At 35.9% G+C, this 15,990-nt stretch overlaps 1 protein-coding gene across 6 annotated transcripts in view; it reads right to left on the bottom strand.

Moving 5' to 3' along the window:
* The window catches only part of ADCY7 (adenylate cyclase 7), a 61,469-nt gene that overhangs the window by 3,201 nt on the left and 42,278 nt on the right, over positions 1-15,990 (bottom strand). For all 6 annotated transcript variants that reach the window (XM_083794824.1, XM_083794823.1, XM_083794828.1 and 3 more), the window contains 16 exons: positions 15,393-15,525; positions 13,943-14,128; positions 13,784-13,827; positions 12,744-12,824; positions 11,879-11,951; positions 11,018-11,115; positions 10,185-10,269; positions 8,458-8,595; positions 7,213-7,272; positions 6,581-6,619; positions 5,075-5,241; positions 3,800-3,881; positions 3,068-3,223; positions 2,222-2,368; positions 1,704-1,811; positions 520-634 (listed from right to left, as the gene is read on the bottom strand). In XM_083794824.1, the coding sequence (XP_083650950.1) occupies positions 520-634; positions 1,704-1,811; positions 2,222-2,368; positions 3,068-3,223; positions 3,800-3,881; positions 5,075-5,241; positions 6,581-6,619; positions 7,213-7,272; positions 8,458-8,595; positions 10,185-10,269; positions 11,018-11,115; positions 11,879-11,951; positions 12,744-12,824; positions 13,784-13,827; positions 13,943-14,128; positions 15,393-15,525 (1,712 nt within the window). The remainder of the gene's footprint in view (positions 1-519; positions 635-1,703; positions 1,812-2,221; positions 2,369-3,067; positions 3,224-3,799; positions 3,882-5,074; positions 5,242-6,580; positions 6,620-7,212; positions 7,273-8,457; positions 8,596-10,184; positions 10,270-11,017; positions 11,116-11,878; positions 11,952-12,743; positions 12,825-13,783; positions 13,828-13,942; positions 14,129-15,392; positions 15,526-15,990) is intronic.

Below are 15,990 nucleotides of genomic sequence, written 5' to 3'. Positions count from 1 at the left end.
ACACTAACCCTGCTACACTTTTCTGGCAGTATTATCACTGTTCTATAAATAACACTACTGAACTTGAGGAGATGGGAGGTCACTCATTATATAATGGAAGTCCAAAATGAGCTAGGGCAGAGTTTATGCCAAAGCAAAACTTTTCCTTTTCTACTTTAAATATATAGAAATATATATTTCTATAATGACAATACTGTCTTTAGCCAACAGTTAATAATTACAGACTACCTCGCTCTTCACCCATATCTGTAATTTTCTCCAAACTCATCCAGCTGCTGTCTTCCTATTGCTCCTTTCAGTGATTAGAAAAGCCCATCCCTGGCATTTCTGTAAGTTTGGCATATTTAAAAAGTGAGACAAGACAACACTACCTTCAGCTATTCAGCATTTAATAATAAAAAAATTACTGCATTCAGTTTTAAGCAGGGCTCCACAGCACTCCATTTACTTAAGTCATCCTGCCTCATTTTTAATTTCTAAGGAGCTGCAGAGTTCACGTTCTTCACAAGCTGAACTTACCAATACGTAGGCGGAAATTGTTAAAGGAATGTCGGTTGATTCCATCCAGTTTACTCATCAAGGCAATTCCATATTCCACCATAATCCCAATGTGTGCATGCTGTCTCTCCTTATCCTACAGTTTGTAACGTGTTAATGATCAAATAACAACACAGATGATTGTATTAGACTGGTTTGTATTCAAAACCAGCACTGTTAACTAATAAAGTATATAAGGATGAAGCTACACAATGAAATTACACAGTTCAACAAATATTTAAAATGGATTAAATTCAACTGGCATGGCTAGTCATAATGAATTTATGTCTCTCCTTCTGGATTCACAGAATTGCAAAGAATCACAGAATGGCTGAGGTTAGAAGGTACCTCTGGAGATCATCTGGTCCAACCCCCCCCCCACCAAGCAGGGTCGCGCAGTGTGCATTGCACAGGATAGCATCCAGGAGGGTTTTGACTATCTCCAAAGACAGAGACTCCACACCCTCTCTGGGCAACCTGTTCCAGTGCTCTGTCACCCTCATAGTAAAGGAGTGTTTTCTCATATTCGGCCAGTACTTCGCATGTTTCGGTTTGTGCCCGCTGCCTCTTGTCCTGTCGCTGGGCACCACTGAAAAGAGTCCGGCCCCATCCTCTAGACACCCTCCTAATATTTTACAATTCCATATTTACAGTTCCATATTTAATGTATATGCTTTATATACACACAACACCTGCATGCATCCTAATGTCACGTACGATCCTGCTAGCCTGAGTACAGAAACTGCTCTTAATTCTTTTGGGGTACAGAATGTTTCAGATTCAGATCTAATGAGATATTTGAGGCTTCTCTTTTTGTGCCAGTTCTCAGCTATCTAAAGCTTCCTGTCAAATTATAAGATGGCTTTTTCTCTGGCAGCCATTCTTCCTTATCTCCAGAGCTATTCTGTTATGCATCTAGAAATGCTAAGCTACTGTAATCAGAGAGAAAAGATGTAAGAAGCATGCAGTCTTAACCCTTGCTTAGAAGCTAGTGAATTCAATGAGACAAAACAGTTTTGTGATCTTCCACATTTGAGAAAGTTATCTTGGTGATTTACTTCCTTTTTTACTTCACACTTCATTCTGCTACTTTGAAACATACATGCATACACACAGCTTCATAAAACACATACAGCACTGAAGGTTGATTTCAGAAAAAAACATACCTGGTTGTTCTCTTGGCCTGGTGTAACACTGAGGCCAGCTGCTGCCATATAAGTGCTTCCAATGGTTTTTATTTTTTCAACACCGCTAAATTTAGGTTTTAGCAAGAGCTGTTCGAAGGTAAGGAAAATAGAGACGGAGACTTTAATAGAATATTTCAGTGTGTGATTTAACCGGAAATCCTATGCTGCCCGCAATAAACACTGAACATCTGTAGGAACACTATGAATCACATGAATGTTAGATAAGGAAGCACTAAGTGTTCTTTTCATCTTTTTGCTCTAACAGCTCATAAGAGAAATAAAGCAACTACTGAAATTCACAGCTTTCAAGCCATACTACTAACGAATTAGATGACCCCATCAGATGGAATACATTTTATTTCCAAGATTGCAAGGCTGAACTCAAAATATTAGTTCAGCACAAAAGCTGTTTTTTCTCCTTCCACTGCTCACAGATCTATTGAAACATTTTGCAGCAAATACATAATCCAGTCCATTTTAGCCAGAAGCTTAATTACCTCATCAAAATCAGCAATGATTTCATTTAACAGCCGCAAACATTCCAGACCTTCTTTATTGACATCACATTCAGTATAGAACACCTTAAAATCTGGCACTGATGCAAACATGACACAGACACAGTCATAAGATTGATGGTACCAGTCCTACAGGAAAACAAACAATATAGTTACATATTGTCAGCAGTCGACTTACACACCACAGGCACTCGAAACTATGATTATTGTTTGCAAACAGTAATCAAAACACAATTTTCCTTGGAAGCCAGCTACAGATCTTCACAGTTGGTGTGTCCAATTTTATCAGAAATATTAACAAAGTTGATTTGCCTAAGGAAAAGCTGCTGAGATATCTACATATCTCAAAGATTCTTATCTGTTCTGGACAGTGCCTGTTTTCTCCCACTTACCATAGCTTTGAAATCAGCAAAGTATTTATTCTGATAACATGCTGGCAGAATCAAAAATGCCTTTGAAAAATCACTATCGATGAACTTTTCTCACAGGGTTGTTACCACAGAGATACTATCCATTGCTGAACTAACTTCTTTAGAAAGAAGGCCTATCTTCTCCACTGAATTATGGTCTTTAGAAAGCAGTAAATCGTTGTTAAATATCTGCCAAACTCACTCTGTCCCAAAGCTGAACAATCAGTTCTGAAAAACAGATTTCAGAAACTGACACCAAAAGTTTGTGCTTTCTGAGCCTGTCTGGATAGCAGATTAGGTTTACAAAGTTCTTGGGATACAAACGATGCAAAATATTGCAGTGTTCTATGTGCTTGTGGGCCTGATGTTCTGTGTCACACTGGTCCAATTTACTGTCATTCACAGAGATTAAACATACCTCATTTCGTTTTTCACCAATGAAATAGGCAGCGACATGTGCTGGAAGTACATTTTCCAGCAAAAGCCTGTTAACATTCTCCATCGTTTCAAACTGTTCATGTTCTTTTTTAAACTTATTCTTCCACAGACAATCCAGTCGACAGTAATAGTCAATCTGCAAAAGAATCCGATACCATAACTTAAATCCATATAATATCTCACTTAAATATACAATTAATGAAATTATTTCAAAAGCATAGTAGCCATAAGATTTCTTCAAGACATTTTGAACTTCAACAGTTACGAACTGTGTGCCTCAAAAATGGAAGTCAGAAAAATACGAAGCAGTCACTACAAATGAATGCCATTCAGGTAGCATCAGATGTATGTATAACAATGGTATTTTAATAAAACAATAACAACAACAATAATAATCACAGTAATAATAAAGTGATGGTTTTGATCTTGAATTACTACATTTAGGATAAATAATCACAATGGATCCAAACTGCAGGAATTTTGAAAAAGTTCTGACTTCAGTAATATAAATACTACTGAAAAAAGAAAACAAAACACGTTCCTGCCCTTTCACAGTAAATTTTTTTGGCATTATCTACAAGTACAAGAGAAAAAAAGATAAAAATATATACATTAATTTAGTGCACAATTTCAATAAACAATACTTTTGCATCGTATTTAAATCAACTTGCTGCAAGTAAGAGAATTAACCTATTGCTTTTTATATACATACCTGTTTTGCAAGTAATATTAGGGTTACATAAAACAGAACCAGATATATATTAATCATTATCCTTGGCTCTTCAATGAAAAGCCTGAAAACAAGAAAGCAATACAAAATCATCTGTATCCTTTAAGAAAATCCACACGACTAAGGGTTGGTTTGAGAGTGGGACAGGGGAGCAGAAAGCATAGCAGAAGAGGATGTCTTTGTGCACATATATATTACCAATTCACTCGTGCCAATGGCTGCCTGGTTACCTGATTACCCTGGTAGTAAAGAAAGATAATCATTCAGTTCAGTACATGAACTGTGTCTGACACAATGACAAAATGGTGCTGAAACCTTGTTAAGTAGCTATTGTAATGAGATGTTCCCTCCCCACACTGTCCTACAAAAACACGGTGAACAAAACCTTGAAATAGGAAAACAAACTTTATTTGTGGAAGGGAAGCTGATAATAAATAAAAACCTGAATTACTAAAGCAAATGTAACCATTAAATCACACCTGTACAGAACTCCACAGAAATCTGAGAGATCATTCACATTTCATAGTAAAATGAGTCTCTTACCACATTATTCATTTTCACTAATGCATCAAACTAAATTCTTGTGATATGAATAATCTGGGCTTTCAAGGCTAAACTAAGAGCTCAATTAGGCTTTTTTAAACACTGAGAACTCACAGCTAGCCTCTGCAAAATAAATTTATCCTAATCTTCAACTATGATAATATGCTAAGAATATAGGAAACAGACTTGCAAATGAAGAGTAAAAGCTTTCCACATGTGATTTAAGTACTCTTGTAGTTTCTTCAATGACATCAGGTAAGTTTCTGTTACTTTTCAAATTATCACGTAAGCAAATGAAGAGTGCACTATCCTGTTGGGCACGTCTGACAAACGCAGCTTAGGAATCAGATTTATCAAGGCTTCGCTCGCAGCTTACAAGAAAATCTACCCTACTACAAGACTGATACTCTACCCCTTCTTTCCTCTAGTCTTCAATGCAAGCTAATTTTCCAGATATCTTAAAAGCCACATGGTAGAATTGTTCAGGGAAACAAACAAACAAACAAAATCCCACACCTCCACTCTTTTTCCTTTCCAAGTGAATAAATAAGTACAAATGGTGATATGGTCTAATGAGATTTCTGAGTCATTAACTTTACAAAAAGGTTTACAATGTCTGACTCATGCCATTATGGTATTTCAGTATTCTAGTAAGAGTACAAAGATCCAGCACCTTAAATAGAATATTATTGTTAATAAGAAACTATACTGCACCTGGTACTGTTGACGGATACACTCAAGTTCCTAGACTTTTGAAAGGCATTGAAAATGATGAGGTATACAGTCACAGCAATAGACAGGAGGAGAACCTTGAGTTCGAAGCTCATTTGAAGAAATACTGAGCAAGCAATGAACCCCAAAATGCAGCAGTAAGCATAATACTGTAAAAGAAGAATTTAAATGCAGTTGCGTTATTCACACTTTATGCACATGCAACTTTCAAGCCATAGCAAATGCTCTAAGTTCATGACCATCATTAAAGAAATGATAACCACTTAATCCTTTACTTTTAATTGTACTAAAATGCAGAATTTAACACTTTTTATAGCTACTAGTTTTTAATTTGTTAAAGATGAACATTTAAACAAAAAGAATTACATTAATATGAGTGGTATCAGAGTGTTCAGAATTTATTTTCTGAAGACTAGTAATTTAAGCAATTACTTATTTCAAGGTCAGGACTAACTAACACCAGCTTTATAGTCCAGTGAACTAGCTCTGAAGCAGGAACTCCTGAATTCCGGTCCTCTTTTTGATAGTGCTCCCTTTGTAACCTTAAGCTGATAGCACATTCCCATCTCCCCAGCTTGTAACATATAAAGCTGTGAGCGGCTCTCAAACCTTAGGCACACCTTCTTCATGAGAACTTTGATGCATTATCAAGCTAGAGCCATTATCCAATGGATGGCATTAAAAATTTCATAAGGAAATCACAGTGCAAGCCTGGCTTCCACATTCAGCCAGCAGCTGGGAGCTTTCAGAACGTCAGTTGCTATAGAATGCATTGCAGAGACAGGATTGCTCTCTGCTGCCACAGGTACAGATGTAGCATACTTCAGTCTATAGACAATTCAGAAATTACCTCTGCTTCTGCTCCCCAAGAGTTTATCTATCTTTATGCACATAGGATCACATTATAACAGCTTTTCACCCATAACAGCACTGACAGACCTACCACTTTTCTGGGAGATTCTTAGACTAAGCAAAAATTTCTGATGAAGAAAATGAAGCTAGAAAAAATTTTTGGACAACTCAGAATCAGACCACCTATAGCAATGCGCTGTACCAACTTTGTCATCCTAATGGCTTTGAGTATAACTTTCAAAAGATAATGAACACACACAATTTCAACCCCAAACCAACCCTCTGAGAATACAAGTCTGTTTGCCATTTAAGCCCTTTCATTCTGCCATGGTACTTTACTGGGAAAACTGCAACTTCAGCTCTCATTTCACAAACAATCACCACTCTGTTCTGCTGCTTTTCCTCAAAGTTCTAGACCTACTTTCAATTTTGCATTTTTTTTTTTGTTTAAAACATCAAAGCCATACTTTCTTCATCACTGCAACAACAGCAGAAACATCTCAATTTCCTTAAGAACTTTGATGCTACCAGATGCCTAAAAAGCTGTTTTATACAGCAACAGAACCTGCCAGTTATCAAGAATATATATAGTATTCAAATATCTGAGTTTTAAAATAAAACGTATTCACTACTTACAGTTTCCTCAACGAAGTATTCAGTTGTGTTTCCAAAAGACTGATTTGCAGGCACACAAGAATAGAAAATTACTAGATGAGTACAATTTGCATTACATTATGTACGACTTTTCTGTCACAAGGACTTCGATTAAAAGGGTCCTCACATGACCTACTATGCATTGTTCAATAAAATGTTCATCACCTGAAGGGGTGACCAGGTGACAAAGGAGCATCCCAAAGATTTGAACAATCTGAAAATAGAAAGCTATTCTGAAGCTAAAGAGCTAAAAAAATAAATCCACAGAAATAATATTTTTGTGCAATTAGCGAGTGCTGCACCTAACTATCCCTGACACAAAATGCCAGGGAACACCTCTCAAAAGTGCTGAGTTACCAAAGTAAGCCGACTTTGGCTTTATCCGTAAGTATGAGACTTTTGAAAATCCTTAGAAGACGCACAGTAAGTCATGGGTAATAACGGAAAATATTGCTAGAACTGCCTTTTGGCAGTAGTAATCTTTGTGTTCAATGGTTTAAGAATTCTGTCTTAATAAAAGCATGAAAAGATATCAAAACACTGCCATCCATCTATATTCTACACACCATCCAACCCTCATTTCATTTTATCTTAGAAATGAAGACGATACTCACAGAGATGGTGCCATTCACATTATTTGATCCAGTAAAGTTTGCAGTACTGTCATTATCAGTCTGATTTGTTAGCAAGAAAAAAAAACAACATACAAACTGGTTAGCAGGTAGTCATTTATTTTAAGATTTTTCGCCACATGTTATACATGATTTAGCTCTCTTTCAGTGCTACTGCAACTTAAGTGTTAGAACTCCATGATATCCCATATAGCTTCATTTAACTATACATTCACACATAAGGTAACAAGAAGGTTAAAATTGCCAAGTATTTACTTACTTTTTTATTTGGGGGTGAAGTTTTGCATTACAGCTAATCTAATCTAAGAGCTAACTGGCACAGACATCATTCTACTGTCTCTCCCGCCAGTTTAACAGCTGCTGTTCCTGTTTTCTTTTGGGCTGTCTCTGGTGGTGTTCTCATGACACCACTGTGAGTCAATTCAAGGACCTAAGCCAGCAGAAAAACAACCCTACAAAAGCTACAGTACAGCTTTCAGAATAAACTCCCCATGGAATCAGGAGAATGGCAGACTGAGAACACAGGATAGGAAGAACATCACCTTTGGTAGCTAGCTATCAGACAGGTTTAACTGTTAACATGATGTCACATAAAGCTTGTTTAAAACAAAACAAAAAAACACAGATGACATGGTCTTGAGCATAACATAACTCCAAAGGGTAGTTTTTCATGTGCGTGTTCGCCAGGTGCAACACAATACTCAAACTAAAGTTAAAAGATGGATTCTGCTTGCTTCTTAGTCTAGCCACAATGTCTTTGGTTTTAAAAGAGAGCTGAGCTATACACCTCCCTCCCCCATCTATATTATTCCTAGGTAGTGAACATAACAGAGTAAACCACTTAAACCTACTTCAGCCAAACATTTAAACCCACATAAAATACTTGAAGACCATCTTAGTGATGATAGTCATAATCAATGGTAATTATAAATGCCATCTTGAAAGCAAGAAGAGGTGATGGAAACATAGATCTCAAGTCTGTTGCAAGAACTTTTAGTTCTACAAACTAGTATTTTTTTCCTTTGAATTATTTTACATTTTTACAATATTCACAATATTTTTTATTATTTATTTTAATGACATGGTGCATTACCCATGTGTAAATCAACTCAGGTGGAAATTGGACATCAGAAAAAAAGCAAAAAGCAAAGTACTCGATAAAAAGAATAAAGAACATTGCTCAAAGTTATGATATGTTCACAGAATAAAGATAATGTGATTACTTACGAAGTTAAAGATAGCTATAATCAGCAAGGCACCTATAGTGATGACTGCTAAAGGAAGCCTAAGTAAAGGCATTGTTTCCACCTTTTCTGAGATAGCACAAAGATGGCGCAGAAAAAGCCACCGTTCTGAGCAGTGCTTCTGTAATATAATAATAAAAAAAAAGTTTTAATGACATGGACAACATTTTGGTATATGTGAAGAAATATTTGTAAATTTAAAATACTTTTGTCTATGCAAGAGAGTCAAGACTCATTGTTGGAATCCAAATTTAGAGCTCTGCATCTAGTAATTCAGATTTAATGCCTAATGCCTTAAATTCCAGACTTGGAAATTAAGATAATGATTTCTGATTTCAAAGCTTATCAATGTTATCATTGGGTGATAACATTTTCTGAATGTCTGCTATAAAAATAGCAAACTATGATCTGATTGAAAGTGCTAAAGAAATATTAATAAAAACATAGTGACAGCCTGCACTGTATTTTTTTCTTCAGATTTATAATACTTTACTGGAACTAAAGTTTCAGATGACTAAATCAAAACCAAAGACAGTTCCCTTGCCATCCTAGTAGCCTTCTTTTATTGCTTCAGAGAAAATATATTTGGCAAAGCATATGCTTTTAGAAGACTGCAAACGTTGTTCAAGGATGCTATACTCAAACACTGCCAGTGTAAAACTCAAGCCTGATGCAGTTGTCATCTTGGAATTTTCTTTTTTTTTTCTCCATGTGTTTTAAATACGTAGAAACTATACATGGATACATATACACACACATCTCTATATAGACACACACACATATAAAATCCATATAAATAAAAACTATACTATGTAAATGCTGTGCATGTTATCTAACTATTTTTAAATTAATAATAAAATTTTACATGTGTAGAGAGTGCACCGTTTTTACCTTCCCCTTTTACACAATTTGAACCTGGCTCTGTAAGAGACCACCACGTTCTGTGACAGATTTCCTGGGAGACCACCCTCACCAGTCTGCAACAAGATGATGGTGGGATGATCTCAACAGAACTTCAAAATGCACTCCCACCCTTGGTCTATCACAACGAAGATTTGATGAATGTAAGGAACACTAAAATCCCTTCCCTCTCTAACCCCCAGCCTCCAGACAGCTCTTGGAGAAGAGAAGAAGTTTATTTCATTTTGCACAGTTGAACTCTATGTCACTACAGGCTGTTTTATATATTTTTAAACAGCAATTACAGACATTTAATGATGCAATGAAAAATTGATGTAATGGTGAATTATGGTGAATTTCGAATTCTAACAGCTATGAAATTGTCAATGAATTATTCATATGTTTGTAGCTTTCATAGGGCTTTACATATGATTATGAAAACTAACCTTGCATTCAAACTCCTTGAGATTTTAATATTGTTTCCAGTATAGAAACCTCAGTATTTACAACCAAAATTACTATTAAGGATAAACACAGGGAAAAAACAAAACAAAACAAAACACAAAAGCAACCCCATCACACAAGTGTTAATACCTTCCTCTTCCCTCCCAGCCATCTATTCTGGCACTCAAATCATTCCGAACTACAGTAAGAACTTTAAAAGATGAAAATCTGTTTCAGGCAATGCAATCTACTGGTAACCTAAAGTTTCAGGCTTCTGCAACTCTTATGGAAATCAACAGCTTAATTCAACATCCTGAAAGATAGACTGAATTGTCAAATTATATCCATCTGCTTTTTTAAACTTACCATACATTTCTCAGCAAAGCATACAAGCAAAATAAGTACAATGATGATTGCAACAACACCAAAGGAGATTCCTAGTTCTGCAGTTCTAAACAGAAGAGAAAGCATTAAACAAAACAGTGTTAAATGAAAATGTTTTTCAGGCTGTACGTCAGCCTAATGTTTGATAACAGCATTTCTCAAATTATAAATAGATCGTTTTTTTCTAATGGCACTGGATGTCCATAAAATAGCACAAGTTATTGTTGCTCTCTGTTGCATAAATATAACTTTAAATTATTCCACTCCGTCCCTAAGAGCCTGAACTATTACCCCCATGCATAAATCACATGGAAATTGCACTGCAATAGCTGTGAAAAAAAGCAAGTATCCCATAAAGGTCAGAAACATCAAATATCTGCTTTCTTGGAGATATGAGAAGAAACTAAAGTTCCTTCCTTGTAGCTCTACAAAAAAAAAATAAAAAAGGATTGCTGATCACTTTTTATTTTTATTTTTTAAACCAACTACTCCCATTTTTCTATTCCTCACTCAGTCAGCAAGCTTACAGCCAAATATTGTTATAAAATAGTAATTATCAATCAACTGACCATCTCCCTGTGTATATACCCAGTCACACATGATATTTAAGAAATATTTCTATTTTATTTCCATACTGATATCTGGGCTGTTATGCCAACAACACAAATGCGCTCTTTTATAGCCTTAGGAAGTGTATCTTTCTTAAGCATAAACCCTCAGGAACTCCAAAAGACTTCAAAAAGTTTCATGCATATGAGTTTCTTTTAAACCATTGGTTAATTTGAATTATAAATTATTAAAATACTGACACTTACTTTGGCATTATAAACATCTGTATCAGGAAAATGCAGAAGAACACAAAACTCGCACAGGCAAAGTAACTCTTCAGTTTTAGAATAGGAATGGTGCGATACTGAAACACAGATTATAACAAATCAGATTACTATAAAGAACAATTCCAGGATATTTTTTGAATCCTATTACATCTTTGTGATTACATATATATACACAAATTTATACTGTACTATTCAAAACATACACAGAACTAAAAGGCAACAAATGAAAATCAGTGAACAAATATAAACAGCCCAGTCCAAAGGATAATTTCTAACCTAGAGGGAAATCCACCACTGAGTATGTAAATCAGCACTTCAGATACAAACGATCACAATTTTACAAAAAAAGGATATACACACAGTATGACTATATACACGTGTTTGTGTGTACCAGTAACTATGTATGGTGCATTACAGCACAGTGAATCAAAGAACAGAAAACATACTCTATACCTAACAAATAATGGTATTATACTTGCAATGAAGCAACCACAAAAAATATTTTCATTATATTTTATTTTTTAAATTCTCATTACTTTTGAAATAAGTTCTTTATATAGTAAAGCTGATTAAAATCCTACTGGCTCCCTTATGGCAAGAGTTTAACCACAGATCAGAAACAATCTCCTTTAATTTAGCATTAATAACTAGCATTATCAAGGAAGAGTTACCAGCTCAAATGAATCATGAGATCTGCTTCCCATTAGTTATCAAAAGCCTCTCTGGGTGTGCCGTCATATCTAGACTCCAGTTTAAGAATGGAAACGGTTTCAAATTTACTCTTATGCTGCTCTGAAGCGCAAAACAAAGACCAAAAAGGATTATTTTGATCTTACCAACCTCTTTTTCAAGACCAGGTTCTGCAAATATCAGTGAAAATCCATAGAAGTCATCCGATTTGCTACACCATGGACTACGTACAGAGAGACACGTGTTACAAGAAGTATGCAGCAGGGCCAGGGAAGAGTGCAAGAGCGTTGTTGGAATTACAGCTCTACAGTACAAAGGGTGCTGGTGCCATGGTTTTATACACATCTGAAAGCTCTAGAAGGTCTTTATGTTTCATAGGGTGACACATGATGTGCTAAATTTTAATGTTGTTGACAGGCAGATCCAAAACTTCCACAGACAGCAGTGTTTGCTAGTTACACGCAAGATATAATCCCATACTTTCTTTTGAGTTTTAAAAATAGGAACATATAACATCAAATGTTAGAGACGTCTTACAGCCTCCAAACACTGCCCATAGGTATTACCAGGCACCTCTTAGGAATAGGTGAAGTACAGTGTTAACAGCCTTGCTATGATTTCTGTCTTTATACATAAGTTTTGTTCAGAACTGCACCCCATTTCCTCATAGATCTTAATAATCAGAAAGCAAATATTGACTTCCTATCCCTGTACTGCAGTTCACCTCATCATTTCAGAGGGTCCTGAGAAATAAAGCAGTACTTTTGCTATTTCATAGTATCAGATCACATTGAACAGCTAAACTAACCATTTGCTTCTTGTTCTAATAATGAAAATAATGGTATTATTACTGCAAACTAAAGCAAAAAGAGAACTTCAGTAAACAAAACCAAAAAAAGCAGCAAGACAAAATCCTGGTAATGTTTTCGAAAAATAAATTTGCTATCTAGACTTAAAATTGAGAATGCAAATTATTCTTGAAGAAAATATGAGAAAAAAATAAAGTACTGCATACTTCGTTGAACTGAGTCCCTCGATGGTTGACATCATTTCATCATAAATATCTTCTTCTATCCTTCCCTTTTGAGATGAATTTCTGTGAATATGAAGTCCATGTCACAAATGTTATTCAGAAACAATTAATGGCTTATAGATACAATTCCTCTTTATCCAAACTCCTTAAATATGTAGAAAAAGTTATGTACTGTGGGATTATCAGACATTGTTTATCTTATTTAAACAGCTTTTTGATAAATACGGGTATCCTAAAACACATTAAAATAACACCTGGCTACTTTCAAAATCAGGCAAATATTTTAAAATAAATTATGCACTTTTTCAAATAGACCTAAGTCAGATGCATGCCAAGCACAAACAAACATTAACAAAGCAAAACTCCAAGACAGAAATCAGATACAGTTATAAAGTATGCTTTCTAGTGCTGATAACGGCAACATCAGAAAGCAAAGATGAAACTAGAAATTCCTATTAACTTCTCCTTCCTCTTACACAGTTATCTCATAGTCCTATAAAAAGGACAGAACGACCTCGTTACATCTAAATGTCAGTACTCAGAATCCTAGAAATACAAGAAACCCAGGAATAGAGAGGGAAATGACATTTAAGCCACTTTGACAACAACTGAGTGTAACTGGCTGGCTATGAGTAAAGATAGGCTCAAAATTAGCATCCTTAACCATTAAGAGGTTAACCCAGGAGTGTGTGAGCTGTTAGGCAAGGAAGGACCCACTAATTATTTCTAAGTAATATAATGGAGGTAAAAAATATAACAAAGAGTATGTGCTCTTTAAGTACTTGAGCAACAAGATCATCTCACTACCAAAAAACCACAGGTTACTGCTGGGAATCAGCAAAGAAGTTGCTTTTTCAGGACTTATAAAAGGACTCCACCAAGAAGGGATAATAGAAATGGCTTTTGCTGCAAGAAACTTGAGAAAGCCTTATAAAGCTATACATCTGTGAGTCCTGTCTCTTTCAAGAAAGAATGGCTTTTTCCTAAACCACAACAGTTGCTAAGCACCATCAAAACCAAACCTGTCGGAAGTCCTCTGGCGCCCAGTGGAACACAAAGGTATTTCCTAAACCAAATAAGGAATAAAGAACAAGTTACAACAACAGAAACTCAGCCTCAAAAATCATCAGATTTCAAGTAGTTCACAATTTTAAGATGACAATAATTATTTCAACCCTCACCTTTCTTTTCCTTCCTTGTGAAGTGGAAGAGTCACTGCTCACGCTTTCTCTATGGTTCAAGTGGGCAAAGGGCCTGGCTGCTCCCCAGGACTCCAAATAACGTGTCATCCGAACAGATGCTCGCATCTTCAGCCCATCATTAACTCTTGTTTTAGGGAGATGATTATTTGATATGCACTGTTTGGACTAACAGAAAAATGCAGTAACTTAGAAAACAAAGGGATACAGATTACAAACAAATGAAGCTCAGGGTAGCTAAGTAGTTTAAGAACAATCTAGCAACTTACTAGGACTCTAAACATTCATTGGCAATGTGTCAGCCAACCTGATTCCTTTGTCTCACTTAATTTGGGCTAACGCAAATCATGACATAATTAATTTGGTTGAGCTCCCATTACAAGCCTTCAGTTGTGAAACAACTTTCAAGCTTCCTGGTTTATAAGTGATGATGCGAGAGATCCTGGGATCTTAGATGCAGTTTCCTTGCAGTCAGCACAAGAGCAGAAGCATGAGATATTCAATTTCTGAGCTAGCGCATATCAAAACAATGGTCAGGAGAAGATCCCACAAATGACACTCGGCCTTAGATCCCTATGCAGCAGGTGAACAGCCAGGCAGTACTCATACAGCAGTACCTCTTTAGCTTCTAAAAGGAAGCTAAAACTACAGAATAAACTGATAAATCATTGACTGGTTAACTGCTAACATTTCATAGGTATCTTCAAGTGAGTAGGGACCATTTAAAGGATTAGATCTTAAATCTGAGAATGTGTGCAGTGCATATGATGTGTGTGTGTGTGTGTGCATGCGCACATACATACAAGTAAGATAAGCTTGAGCTGTTGGTAATTAAAAGTGACTCCCATAAAGATCCTGAAGGAAAGGAGTTTGTCTTCGTTCTTCTTTCTTTTAAAATATTTTATTGTCAACCACAAGCCAATTCAAACCAGCAATACCCAATGTGTTTGTAGTTATCTGGCCCTAAATAGGTAACCAGCAGTTATCTGTATACCAGCATATCTGTATACCTTGAAAATAAGGTGAATCTCACCGAAAACAGTGAGGAAGAAGTTGTCAGAAGCTAGTTCACAGAGAATATTTTAACTGAAAGTGGCTACACAGTACATGTGCTCTTTCATTACTTCATCCCACCTTTTGACCTTAATTTGAAAGTCACATGGTTCAAGAAAATACATAATCCAATACAGATTTTGACTCTATGCAGGCCATGTAAGAGATTTCAGTATAACACTTATTACCTTCAAGCTAATAGACATTTCACAGAACAGTAGGATATGCTTTCAGATCTAAAGTCCCAAATCAAAGCTATTCAGATGACTCATTCCATGTTTTAATTCTGTTCCTGAATTTAAAAAGTGTATGCAAAACAGACAGCTACACAATTAAAATGTATTTATTTAAATATACATGTTTAAAAACATACACATACCCTTGGATCAACCACCAAGTAGGTTTTGATATTCATGGATTCAAGGTAAGGATCTCTAAGGTGTCCATTTCCTTCTTCTACTTCATAAGCTTTGCCTAGGTGATTTAACGTTGCTTCAGTGATGTGTACACGGCTGAGAATGGCAGAAAGAACAAGAGACCCAAACATTTACAGAAAGGTCATATTAAGCATCTCATTTACATTTCAATGGCTACTGCTGACATTTCTGCTTTTCAGCCATTCTGTGCTTTGGCAGCCAACTCCGAAATCCTGCTAGTATCTAAAACAATATTTGCAATACATTGCTGCAGATATTTGTGGCACATCTTTCATAATAAATATGCCAAAAAACACTTTCCAGATTGGGATACTATCAGCATAAAATTAAAGTGAAATAAACACGGTAGGAGACAGAGAAATACAAAAAGCAAGAAGAAATATGATCACAGGAGATTTAATGACTAACAAAACAGACATACAGGCAGGTTGTTTTTGACAGCAAGAGCCACAAGGAAAGTTCACATACAAAGCACAAGGGAGGACTGCCTTATGCAGGAAACACATGAGGAGGGGAGGAGAAATTGACAAAGAAAATATT

The sequence above is a fragment of the Anser anser genome (assembly GCF_964211835.1).
Source record: "Anser anser genome assembly, chromosome: 11".
NCBI lineage: Eukaryota > Metazoa > Chordata > Aves > Anseriformes > Anatidae > Anser > Anser anser.
This window is presented reverse-complemented; position numbering and strand designations above follow the sequence as displayed.